Source organism: Rhinolophus hipposideros, assembly GCF_964194185.1.
Source record: "Rhinolophus hipposideros genome assembly, chromosome: 2".
Lineage (NCBI taxonomy): Eukaryota > Metazoa > Chordata > Mammalia > Chiroptera > Rhinolophidae > Rhinolophus > Rhinolophus hipposideros.
Window position 1 is genome coordinate 62930625 of NC_138048.1, and position 13381 is coordinate 62944005.

Consider the following 13381-nt stretch of genomic DNA (forward strand, 5'->3'; position numbering starts at 1 on the left):
TACCACCACAGTTTATTTATCCTCTCACCCACTGAAGGACATCTTGGTTGCTTTCAACTTTTGGCAATTATAAATAAAGCTGCTATAAAGACGGCATGTAGAATTTTGCATAGATGTAAGTTTCAGTTCATTTGGGTTGGTATTTACCCAATAAATACCAGGAGCAGGATTGCCTGATCGTATGGTAAAATTATGATTAGTTATGTAAGAAACTGTCAAACTGTCTTCCAAAGTGGATATACCATATTTTCAACAGCAATGTGTGAGAATTCCTACATTGTTGTTCCACATCCTCACCAGCATTTAGTATTCAGTGTTCCAAATTTTGTTTCTTCTTGTGTTTTTTTTTTTTTAAAGATTTTATTGGGAAAGGGGAACAGGACTTTATTGGGGAACAGTGTGTACATCCAGGATTTTTTTCCAAGTCCAGTTGTTGTCCTTTCAATCTTAGTTGTGGAGGGCGCAGCTCAGCTCCAGGTCCAGTTGCTGTTTCTAGTTGCAGGGGCGCAGCCTACCATCCCTTGCGGGAGTCAATCCGCAACCTTGTGGTTGAGAGGACGCACTCCAGCCAACTGAGCCATCCGGGAGCTCAGCGGCAGCTCAGCTCAAGGTGCCGTGTTCAATCTTAGTTGCAGGGGGCGGAGCCCACCATCCCGCTGGAGGAGTTGAACTGGCAACCTTGTGGTTGAGAGCCCACTGGCCCATGTGGGAATTGAACCGGCAACCTTCGGAGTTAGGAGCAACTGCCTGAGCCACCGGGCCGGCCTGTTTCTTCTTGTTTTAATTTGCATTTCCCTGATGACATACGATGTGAAGCATCTTCTCATACGCTTGCTTGCCATCTGTTTATCAATTATTTCTTCCATGGATTGTGCCTTTTTTGTTGTATCTAAAAAAGCATCACCATATCCAAGGTCATCTAGATATTCTCCTATGTTATCTCCTAGGAGTTCTATTGTTTGGGGTTTTACATTTAAATCAATGATCCATTTTGAGTTAATAGTTGTGAAAGGTGTTAGGTCTGTGTCTGGATTCATTTTTGTATGTGGATGTCCAGTTTCATCATCATTTGTTGAAAAGACTATCTTTGCACCATTGTATTACCATTCCTCCTTTGTCAAAGATCAGTTGAAAGTATTCATGTGGGTCTATTTCTGGGCTCTCTATTCTGTTCCATTGATCTATTTATCTGTTCTTCCACCAGTACTTAATTATTTTAACTACTGTAGCTTTATAGTAAGTCTTGAAGTAAGGTAGTTTCAGTCCTCCAACTTTGTTCTTCTTTAGTATTGAGTTGGCTATCCTGAGTCTTTTGCCTCTGTATATAAACTTAGTTTTTTGATAGCCACAAAATAAGTTGCTGGGATTTTGATTGGGATTGTGTTGAATCTATAGATTAAGTTTAGAAGAACTGACATCTTGACACTGTTGAGTCTTCCTACCCATGAACATGAAATACCTCTCCATTTATTTAGTTCTTTGACTTCTTTCATCAGAATTTTATAGTTTTTTTCTTATAGATTTTATACATAACTTGTTAAATTTATACCTATTTTATTTTTTGGGGTGCTACTGTAAATGGTATTGTATTTTTAATTTCAAATTCCACTTGTTCATCATTGATGTATAGGAAAACAATTGACTTTTGTATAATAATCTTGTATCCTGCACCCTCGCTATAATCACTTATTAGTTCCAGTTTTTTGTTGTTATTGTTGTCAATTCTTTCAGATTTTCTACATATGTGATCATCTGTGAACAAAGACACTTTTATTTCTTCCTTCCCAATCTGTATACCTTTCATTTCCTTTTCTTGCCTTATTGTATTAGCTAGGACTTCCAGTGCAATGTTGAAAAGGAGTGGTGAGAACAGATGTCTTTGCCTTGTTTCTGATCTTAGTGGGAAAACTTCTAGTTTCTTACCAGTAAGTATGATGTAAGTTGAAGGGTTTTTTTGTAAATTTTTATCGAGGAAATCCCCCTTTGTTCCTAGTTAGTTGAGAATTTTCATTATACTTGGATGTTGGGTTTCATCAAATGCTTCTTGTGCATCTGTTGACATAATCATGTGGTTCTTCAGTCTGTTAATGTGATAGATTACATTAGTTGATTTTCAGGTGTTGAATCAGCCTTGTATACCTGGGATAAATCCCAGTTAGTTGTGGTGCATAATTCTTTTTATACATTTTGAATTCGATTTGCTAATATTTTGTCAAGGATTTTTGCATTCTTGTTCATAAGACATATTGGTCTGTAGATTTCTTTTCTTGTAGTGTCTTTGTCTGGTTTGGGTATTAGGGTAATGCTGGCCTCATAGAATGGGTTAGGAAGTATTCTGTCTGCTTTTATCTTCTGGATTTCTACTGTAATTTTTATTGTTTCTTCTGCTTATTTTGGAACTAATATGCTCTTCTTTATCTAGTTTCCTAAAATGGAAGCTTAGATCATTGGTTTTAGACATTTTTTCTCTTAAATATATGGATTCAATGCCATGAATTTCCTTCCAAACACTGTGTTTGGTGCATCCCAAAGGTTTTGATAAATTGTATTTCCATTTTCATTTAATTTCTCTTGAGAGTTCTTTGACACATGTGTTATTTAGTAGTGTGTTGTTTCATGTACAAATATTTTGGGATTTTTTTCAGCTATCTTTCTGTTAATGATTTTTAGTTCAGTTTATTGATTTTTAATTTAATTGTGATCTGAGAGCATACATTGTATATTTATTCTTTTAAATATGTTAAGGTATTTCTTATGCCCCTGAATGTAGTCTATCTTGGTGAATGTTCCATGTAATCTTGAGAATATGTAATCTTCTGTTGTTGGATAAAGTAGTCTGTAGATGTCGATTATATCCAGTTTATTGTTCATGCCGTTGAGTTCAATTATGTCCTTACTAATTTTCTGCCTACTGGATTTGTCCATTTCTGGTAGAGGGGTGTTAAAGTCTCCAACTGTATTAATGGTTTTATCTACTTCTCTTTGCAGTTCTTAGTTTTTGCCTCATGTGTTTTGATGCACTGTTGTTAGGTACATACACACTAAAGATCGTTATATCTTCTTGGAATATTGACCCTATATCATTTTCCTTCTTTCCAAAGAACTTCTTTTATCACTTATTGCAAGGCAAGTCTACTGACAATAAATTCTGTCAATTTTTGTTGATCTGAGACAGTCTTTATTTCAACTGAACTTCTAACGGATAACTTCTCAGGGTACAGAATTCTTGGTTGGTGATTTTTTCTCCGCTCACAATACTTTAATATTTCACTCCAGTGTTCTTGCTTGCAGTTTCTGAGAATAAGTCAGAAGTGATTCTTTTTTCATTTATATGTAAGATTTCGGGATTTTCCCCCTTTTTTGAGTTCTTTCAGGATTTTTTTCTTTATTTTTGATTTTCTGTACTTTGAAAATAACATGGTTAGGTATAGTTTTTCTGGAATTTATCCTGCTTGGTGTTCTTGGAACTTTCTGGATCTGTGCTTTGATTTTACACATTAATTTGGGGACATTCTCAGTCATTGTTGCTTTAAAGATTGCTTGTTTCTTCTCCTTCTGATATTCCCATTACACATATGTTTAGTTGTCCCACAGTTCTTGGATATTCTGTTCTGTTTTTTTTCCTCCAGTCTTTTTTTCTCTTTGCTTTTAGTTTTGGAAGTTTCTATTGTCATATTTTCAAGCTCTAAGATTCTTCCCCAGATGTGTCCTGTCTTCTGACGAGCCAATCTAAGACATTCTTTACTGTTATAATATTTTTGATCTCTAGTTTTTAAAAACATTTTCTTAGAATTTTCATCTCTCTACTTTCATTATCTGTTCTTGTATGTTGTCTGCTTTTTCCATAAAAGCGCTTGGCATATTAATCAGTTTCTTTAAGTTCCTGGTCTGATAATTCCAACATTCCTGCCATATGAGTCTTGTTCTGATGTTTGTTCAATCTTTTTAAATTGTGTTGTTTGCCTATTAGTATGCCTCATAATTATTTTGATAGCCAGACATGATGTCCTGGGTAAAAGGAAGTGTGGTAAATAGGTCTTTAGTAATGTAGTGGTAAGGTATAGGGGAAGGTAAGGGTAGTTCTATGATTAGATCTGGGTCTTTGGTGAGCTTGTGCCCTAAACTATGAATTTCATCAAGTGCTTCTTAGTTTGTTTTGTTTGTTTTTGATTTATTTGCTAAGGTGGGATGGGGTGACTGAAGGCTGCTAGCATTGTGCACTTCCCTTCCCCTAGTTATGTTAGTTAGGCTCTGATAAAACCCCAAAAGTTTAGGCTCTTGTAAAATAGTTTTTCTTAAAGGCAGATCTTGTTAAGAACAGAACTCTGGAATATTTCAACTGGTTCCTTTTCCCCTACTATTGCTGGAAGCTCAAGGGGATTCACTGTGAGGACCTGGTAGAGCTCCTGGATGTAAAAATCACAAAAGTGACTAGGTGCGCCTGGAAGTTTTATTATCCATGCTGAGCCTTCAGCAATTCATCAATTACAGTCCAGGTTTCCTATTCTGGTGTTTGTTCCTGCAGAGATTTTTGCTTGTAGATTTATGCTCCAGTAAGTTGTGAATCTCTGTATTTGTCTATCTATCTCTCCAGTTTTGGGGCTCCTGATTTGCCCTGTCTCCTCATGTCTCTGATGGTTTTAAGAAGAGTCCTTGGTTTTTCAGTCTATTCAGCTAATTACTTGTTGTGAGAACAGAATGGTGACTTCTAAGTTATTTACATGCTGAGCCACAAACTTGAAAGCTTTCACTAAATTTGTGCCATCCACTAATGAATTGTAACAGAGTTTGAAAAACAGTTTTAAACTACAGTTGACCCTTTGAGCAATGCGAGGATTAGGGGAACTGATCCCCCACACCATTGGAAATCCATGTATAGCATTTGACTCCCCCAAAACTTAAATATTAATAGCCTACTGTTGACTGGAAGCCTTACTTTACCTACATCAATATGGTTTTATGTTACAAAACACTATAGATAACAGTTAATTAACTGTTAACAGTTAATATTAACTATTAACTAATATTAACTATTAACTGTTAACTATTAACAGTTAATATTTTGTACATTATGTGTATTATATACTGTATTCTTCCAATATATTAAGCTAGAGAAAAAAGTTATTACGAAAATCATAAGGAAGAGAAAATACATTTATAGTACTTTGTTGTATTTATCGCTACAATAAATTTACATCATCTGTTTATAAGATGAATCATCTGTCAGTACTCACATCAATATGGTCCTATATGATAGAGAGCACTATAGATGTTATACATATTACTAACACTAGACATCAAAAATGAAAAGATAATGCGAAAAAGAAATTCATGTTCATTTACAGGTATAACAATTCATGCATTGAAAACAAAGAAGCAGCAATATGACTGCTTTATGGTAGCCTAGTGTAATTGATATGATTGCTTCACGGTAGCCTAGCCTATATTCTAACAAATGAATCATTATAAAATTTTTATGGCATACAGTGTTACAATGATATTTGTAATACAGTACTGGAAACATTGTTAACATTTTTTTAAAACCACTTACCTGTGATGATAGGCTGATACGCAGTTTCTCCAATTATATGCAAGAGAGGCGTACTGTACGGTAATACAATTTTTTGAAAGCAAAGTTATAAAAAAGTAAGAAAGGTAACACATTACTTGTTTTTGTTTTTTTTTTAATTTTTAAAAGTATTTTAATTAATATAATCTCTCAAGATCAATAACACATTGTAAGTTTTCTGCTTTAGAAGTGTATTCCTAAATAAGTAAACCCAAGGCAACAGCTGGCAAAACAGTAAAGGAAGAGTAATTTTATATTAAAATAAATGACAAAAAAATCAACTTTACAAAATAACTTTACCAATGTGAATTATTTTTAAATAGAAATAGGGAATGATCAGATGTGCATCAAATTGTACTCTCACTCACTGACATGAGCATAAGCACTCCAAACAAGTTAGTACAAGGGTAAGTACATAAATATATAGAAATAAATGTACATATCCAAATAATAAACTACAGACACACCTCCATTTCCTGAGACTAAAATCTTCACATAAATATACCAGCAAATACAGCAAAATATCAATATAAAGAGACATACATGTACATATATGCATATACACCAAAACCCAAAGTGACATGTAGACATATAACATAGGTGCTTTTATACATATTGAAAAACATATAGCTCAGTCACATAGCCCAGACAGCAACAACAGGTGATCTACAAAACATCCAATAATTTTGTAACCATTTTACTAGTGGTGAAAACTCAACAGTTCACAATGAAATTGAGTTTAATAAAATGCTCATGCTTTAAATAATGGAAATAGAAAAAGAAACCAGACTCGAAAGCCACTCCTCCCTGCCACTGAGTTTCTTATACATTGAAAATGTGAAGGCAACTTCAAAGACTTAATAGCACAGGGCGGAAGTCACCAACAGCACAGGGAGGTTGGTGACTCCTATCTAGAATAAAGATTATTTGCTATGACATCACTGAAGTAGACATTCTATAAAGTGAGCTAAATTCTTTCTACTTTAAAGGCTATGATAGAGACTTGCTGTTGTTCTAATTCATGAATTGGGGAGGCAAAACCAAAAAAGCGATTGCTGGGTTCAGGTACTCTGGAAGGACCCACAGAAAATGGTCTGAACTGAAAATCTCCATCTCCACCACCTCGATTTCGAACTGGTGTACTGCCCAAAGGAAACTTGGAGTTGTTCCCTAATGGGAAGCCAAAAATACCAGATTGTGATAGATCATGGATGGCTCAAGGGTAGGTACCTTCTTCGTTAGCAATAGTGGTGTTTTGTAGGTTTTTGTAGCATAGAAGCCTTGAAGCTTTTGATACTGATGATTTCCCTCCATAAATTTCTCAGAGATATCGCTGAACTTTTTCTTGTATTCTTATAGCACTTTGTTCATGGAAGTGACTTCCCCTTTCATAGAGGTCAATTCTACATCCTTGTTCTGTACTTGCTGAGTATATATCTTCTCCATCTGCTTCAGATGGCCCCTCAGCCTTGCTGAATCTGTATTCTTGATAGAGACACTCCTGATGTACCTGTTATGTCCAGAAGGCCAGTGCTGGGGAGCTAATGTCCAACACAATCTTTGGTCGAAGTCCTGCCAGTGCCATGGCTTTATATTCCTCTGATGGACTGAGTTCTCTTTGGACAATATCTAGCTTGCCAGAAAGGGTACTGTTGCAGGCAGGACAGATAGCTGGTGAACGACTAAACTCACCACTGCCATGTTGATCACAAAAATGTGAGAGCAGGCAGTGACCCATGCATAACCTGTTGCATGCACAGAGTTTGATGCGACACTTGCAATAATTACAAAGCAGCATGTCTTCACACAAAAACATAACCGATAGTGAGGTCTCCAGATGCTGAAAAGGATCCTGCTTTTTCATGGCATGTGTTCTGTTCTCACAGACAAATCCTTCACTGGCTTGTTTCTAGGGTGCTCCTTTTTGCAAGTTGATTCTATAAACCATTTCTGGTGAGAAAACTCAGCTTCCATGTTCAATTGGAAGAATCATCTACCTTTATACATAAAAGAAAAATGTTGTCATCACCTATTGTATATCCAGAATTTATAGCAGCCAAGAGTTCCAAGGTTGGGAAAGAAGTTTCTAGAAAGAAACTCAGGTCTAGTTTCAGTCTCCTGAAATTTCATTTCTCTTTTCTTCTATACAGTTTATAGTTTCACATCTTATGTTTAGGTCTTTGACCCATTTTGAGTTAATTTTGGTACATGGTGACAGACAGCAGTCTAGTTTCATTCCTTTGCATGTGGCTTTCCAATTTTCCCAGCACCATTTACTGAAGAGGCTTTCTTTTTTCCATTGTATGTTTTTGGCTCCTTTTGCAAAAATTATATGACTTCACTGATACGTGGGATATAAAATTCTGGTATCAGATGAATCCAGCGTCTATCTGGGAATGAAGTTGAACTACAGAATCTATCAGCTACTTAGCATTATCTCTTTATGGTCCCATCAGCCTTTAATCATTCCTGCTGAGAATGTCCAAATCTAAGCCTATTTGATTTTTAGGGGGTCTGCAGCAGATGTTATAAAGGCTTTCCCAGTGCCACTCTGGGCCGGCACACAAGGTGACGAAGACCCAGGCCTTCTTTCCTCAGTGGATTCCATCTTCAAATAGCCCACCACCAAGCAGAGGGAGAGCACATTTTTGTTAATTTTATATGAAATATCACTAACTTTATGCCTATGTAAGGATAGGCTACCCACTTCAATACAAAACTTATACACAGTGTTCTACATGATGAACCTTTAAGTGATGATGATGACACAAAAACATTTCTTACAGTTCTTGCTACCTAGTTATTAGGTTTTCAAAGGCACACACACACACACACACACACACACACTCACACATACAACAGTTAAGTTCATTAACTGTACGGCATGATGATTATTTACTATTGATTAAATGGAGGTGGATCATCTTAAAGGTCTTCATCTTCATCTTCTTCATGTTGAGTAGGCTGAGGAGGAAGAGACAGAGCTGGTGGAAGGGGAGACAGGAGAAGCAGGCACACTCAATATAACTTTATGGAAATGCATCATAATTTCTACCTGACTTTTGCTTTTTCATTTGTCTAAAAATGTTTCTGTATGGTACCAATCCTTCTTCACCATTTCTGTTAGTTTCAGTGCCCATATCAGAGAAGGGTCCACGTCATAAAAGAAGTCTAAAGCAGTCTTGACTAATTGGAACCCTTCGGCTGGATAGTCTAATGTCAATGTGCTTCCCGACACTTCTTCTTCTATGTCTTTTTTCTCATCATCTGGCACTGATTCAGAAGCACTCATCTCCATCAAATCATCTTCTGTTAATTCCTTTGGTGTGGTATCTATTATTAGCTCTTGAATTCCTCCAAGACCCATATCTTGAAATCGTTCACCCCCGACTTTCTTTTTTTTTTTTTTTCCACATCCACAATCTCTTTCCTGATTTTTTTTTTTTTAATTTTATTGGGGAAGTGGAACAGGACTTTATTGGGGAACAGTGTGTACATCCAGGCCATTTTTCCAAGTCCAGTTGTTGTCCTTCCAATCTTAGTTATGGAGGGTGCCATTCAGCTTCAAGTTGTTGTCCTTTCAGTCTTAGTTGTGGAGGGCGCAGCTCAGCTCCAGGTCCAGTTGCTGTTGCTAGCTGTAGGGGGTGCAGCCCAGCATCCCTTGCGGGAGTCGAGGAATTGAACTGGCAACCTTGTGGTTGAGAGGACACACTCCAACCAACTGAGCCATCCGGGAGGCAGCTCAGCTCAAGGTGCCCTGTTCAATCTTAGTTGCAGGGGGCGGAGCCCACCATCCCTTGAGGGACTCGAGAAATTGAACTGGCAACCTTGTGGTTGAGAGCCCACTGGCCCATGTGGGAATCGAACCGGCAGCCTTTGGAGTTAGGAGCATGGAGCTCTAACTGCCTCAGCCACCGGGCCAGCCCCTCTTTCCTGATTTCTTGATTGGCTCTGCCGTACATCCTGTGAAGTCATGCACTACATCTCAGCACAGTTTTCTCCTGCAGGAATTTATTTTTTGGGCTTGATGGTTTTCACGGCTTTTTCTAGAACAACATTGGCATCGTCGGTGGTGTAATCCTTCCAGACTTTCATGACGTTCTCTTTTTCGGGGTTCTCTTCCACAGCATGGACAGTCCTTTCCATAGAATGCCATGTGTAATGAGCCTAAGGCTCCTTATGACCCCCTGATCTAATGGCTGAGTTAGAGACATTGTGTTTGGGAGCAAGTAAACCACGTTGACGCCTCCAATGTTGAACTCATGGGGTTCTGGGTGGCCAGGGGCATTGTCCCATATCAAAAGAATTATAAAAGGCAGCCCCTTCCTGGCAGAGTACTTCCTGACTTCAGGGACAAAGCATCGAGGAAACCAATGCAGAAAAAGTGTTCACGTTGTTCATGCCTTCTTGTTTATCTCCCCCCTTCAAGGCTCGGGATAGCAGCTTCATAGATAAGGGCAGTTCTGATTATAAACCCGACTGTATCTGCACAAACAGTAGAGTCAGCCTATCCCTTCCTGCCTTAAATCCTGGTGCTCACTTCTCTTCCTTGCTAATATATGTCCTCTGTGGTATTTTTTTCCAGAATAAGGCACTTTTGTTCCATGGTTTTATTCAAGGTTTACAGTATTGCATTAAAAACCTGTTCAGGCAGATATCCTTTCTCATCACTGATTTTCTTATTGGTGTCTGGGAACTCATGTGCTGCCTGTTGGTTGGCAGAAACTGCTTCTCCTGTTATCTTGACTTTTTTTTTTTTTTTTTACCCCAAACCTCTTTGTAAAATTATCAAACCATCCTTTGCTGATTAAATTCTCCAGCTTTAGAGCCTTTGCTGTTTAAGTTGTCATCTAATGACCGCTTTTCCTCGAATCATGTTAGAGTTCGTAACTAAGCCTTTCTTATAGGCACACTGCGCCTATGTAAAAGCTACTTTTTCAGTATGAGATAAAAAGAGATTGTGCAAAAAGTGCAAGGTTTTTGCGCCTGCTTGTGTAGCTGCAGCAACAACTTCACAAATTTCCTTTTTTTTTTTTTACAATAGTCATTACTCTGGATCCACTTATCTTGAAATGGTGAGCCACCACAGCTGCAGACCTCATTTTACTGTACCTGTCAAGCCATTCAGCTTTTTCTCGTAACGTCATGACTTTTCTCTGCTTCTTGGGAGCACGTCCAGCATCACTAGTGGCGTCGCTTTGTATGCGTCGCATGGTATTATTCAAGGTTTACGGTATTGCACTAAACATGATGAAAAACACGTGAGCACTACGAGAGGTCACTTTTTACTGTGATGTGCAATTTACTGAGGAGACAAATGGCTCACGAGGAGATGATTAGGACCACATGACGTTTTAAATGGAACACTTGAGCTCACTGCACTAGCAATAGGAGGTGGCTGCGAAATCATCACAGTAGGACAGTGTGTACTACAGTTAATTAGGGTTAGGGTTAGGGTTAGGGGGTTAGGGTTAGGGTTAGGGTTATAATTTAATACTGCGTCTTTAGATTTGTTTACATTTCCCTCGACTGCAAATGGCACCATGTACAGTCTATAACTGTGTAAGTTTTGATACATCTTAACTTTTTATATTAAATTTGTGTATTTATTATGATAGTCAATGATAAAAATAGACTAACACCTATATACAGTTTATACATTCATGACCTACCTAACTTTTTGTCAAAATTTTTCAGTATTTCTAGGCTACATGGTTCATCTGCAAGTTTTTTCAAATTATCACAAATCTCCAAAAAATTTTTCAATATATACTTATTAAAAAATATCTGTGTGTAAGTGGACCATCACAGTTCAAACCATTGTAGTTTAAGAGTCACCTGTATATGAACTAACTTTAGGCTAAGTGAAAAAAACTCAAATACAAAATACTACATTCTATATTATTTTATTTATATGGCATTCTAGAAACAAAAACAAAGCATAACGACAGAAAGCAGACTAGTGGTTGCCTGGAGTCAGGGGCCCAGGGAGGGGACTGACTGCAAAAGGGGAACAAGGAACATTTTGGATGATGGACATGTTCTGTATCTTTATTGCAATGGTGGTTACATGACTGTATTCTATTGCTGAACCTCATTCCACCTGTACTTCAAATGGATAAGTGCTTATACCTTAATAAAGCTGGGGGAAATTTTGTAGTGCTCAATCAAATGCCGATAAGACATTATTAACATAAAATTTAGTTGATAAGCAATTTTTCAATGGGTCACCAGCAATGGAACTTTGAAAAGAAACTTCCAAGAGCCCACAATCAGGAAACACAAAAGTATTTTTCTTCACAGGGTGAGAGGGAGATGGGGCGTGCCAGGGTGAGGTTCCCAGGGATCGAGGCCCAGGGCAGCAGTCCCACCTGGTCCACCGTGTTCTCCCTGCTGCGACAGCTGAGCCTGATTCATAGCTGGGCTTACTATTTGCTCAAAACCCTGAATATATTTTTGTCTTGCAAAATTGCATGTGGCTCCCTGTTTCTGACAGATTCACTTGCTGCTGCAAAATATGAGGTGTTTTCTTCATGAAATACCAGTGTTTGCCATTGAATGAAGGCAGCAATAAAACTCTGTGATACCCCATGGAAGGTTTTGATTTGCTACCGATTATATACTATTGAAATGTAATCATTGTATTTTATCTTTTAGGAACTGTGGAGTTTATTATGGACTCAAAGCACAATTTCTACTTCATGGAGATGAATACAAGGCTGCAAGTGGAACATCCTGTTACTGAGATGATCACAGGAACTGACTTGGTGGAGTGGCAGCTTAAGGTGGGAATATTTTTCCTATTAAATATCAGTCTTGAGAATATGTTACCTTCTGGCCTCCGAAAAAGAAGTGTCACTTTGGATAAGGGTTCAATTCTTGCTGGTTGTGATGAGGACAGGAAAATGGGAGGTTAAATGTCTAACATAGCATTTGATGCCATTGTCACTTTGTGGACACAGATTCCTAATCTGTCAATTACCATCATTTCCCCCTTCGGCATGGGGAAGCCAGCAGGTGAGCTGCTGTCACGAAGGCTTCTTGCAACCACATCCACTCAGCACCAAAGCCTGTGCTCTATATAAGGCCACATAATTCTGGGTTAGGCCATCGTTAGATTTTCGAGGCAGGATAGATGGTAGCCAAGATGAAATGAGCTAAGGCAGGGTTGGGAATGAAGAGCCAAGGAAATGGTCTGGACCAATAGAGTGGTGCATTTGCAAGTGCTGACTTACAAACTGTTGCAGCCTCATGGTGGGATAAGTATGGACATTCCCAGTAAATGTTTAGAAATTTTTAAAGCATTTTTGGCATTGCTAGGATATTATCTACTGGTTTTACAACAGTATAAGTTCACAACTGTTTTTTTATTATAGATAGTGTGAGATGCACTGGCCTACACCAGAGTTCCACAAAGCATATTACTTCAAATATGAACAATAATAGCTTAGTGTTTTTCTCATTATAGGAAACAATAGATTTTACCTCAGTCTTCATTTTTTTAAATAAAAAAAATTTTTTTAAGTTTGTATGAATAATCTTGATCTCTGTGGGATTCTTGGTTCTTTACATATCCTGCATCTAAACTGTTGTTTTCATGTTGTGATGCTAATGTCTTGATAGTTTGATAATTTTGTCTTTTCGGAACCAGAAGATTCTTCTGGGCCTCTATAGCCTTGGGAGCTAATGAAAACCCAGCATATTAGGCTAGTAAGTGTTAGTGAATGTCGGGAAAACTCTAGTGAATTTAGAAACTACTGGAAAGCTGCTTATGTTCCCAGAATTCAAGGAGATATATATATATATATATCT

General features: G+C 37.7%; 1 protein-coding gene and 1 pseudogene across 3 annotated transcripts in view; one reads left to right on the forward strand and one right to left on the reverse strand.

Moving 5' to 3' along the window:
* Nucleotides 1–13381, forward strand: part of MCCC1 (methylcrotonyl-CoA carboxylase subunit 1) — a 58912-nt gene that overhangs the window by 25852 nt on the left and 19679 nt on the right. For both annotated transcript variants that reach the window (XM_081076292.1, XM_081076293.1), the window contains exon 10: nucleotides 12227–12354. In XM_081076292.1, coding sequence (XP_080932418.1) covers nucleotides 12227–12354 — 128 coding nt within the window. The remainder of the gene's footprint in view (nucleotides 1–12226; nucleotides 12355–13381) is intronic.
* Nucleotides 6537–7433, reverse strand: LOC308508891 (E3 ubiquitin-protein ligase CCNB1IP1-like; annotated as a pseudogene). Its single transcript has one exon. The product of its transcript is annotated as an E3 ubiquitin-protein ligase CCNB1IP1-like (transcript).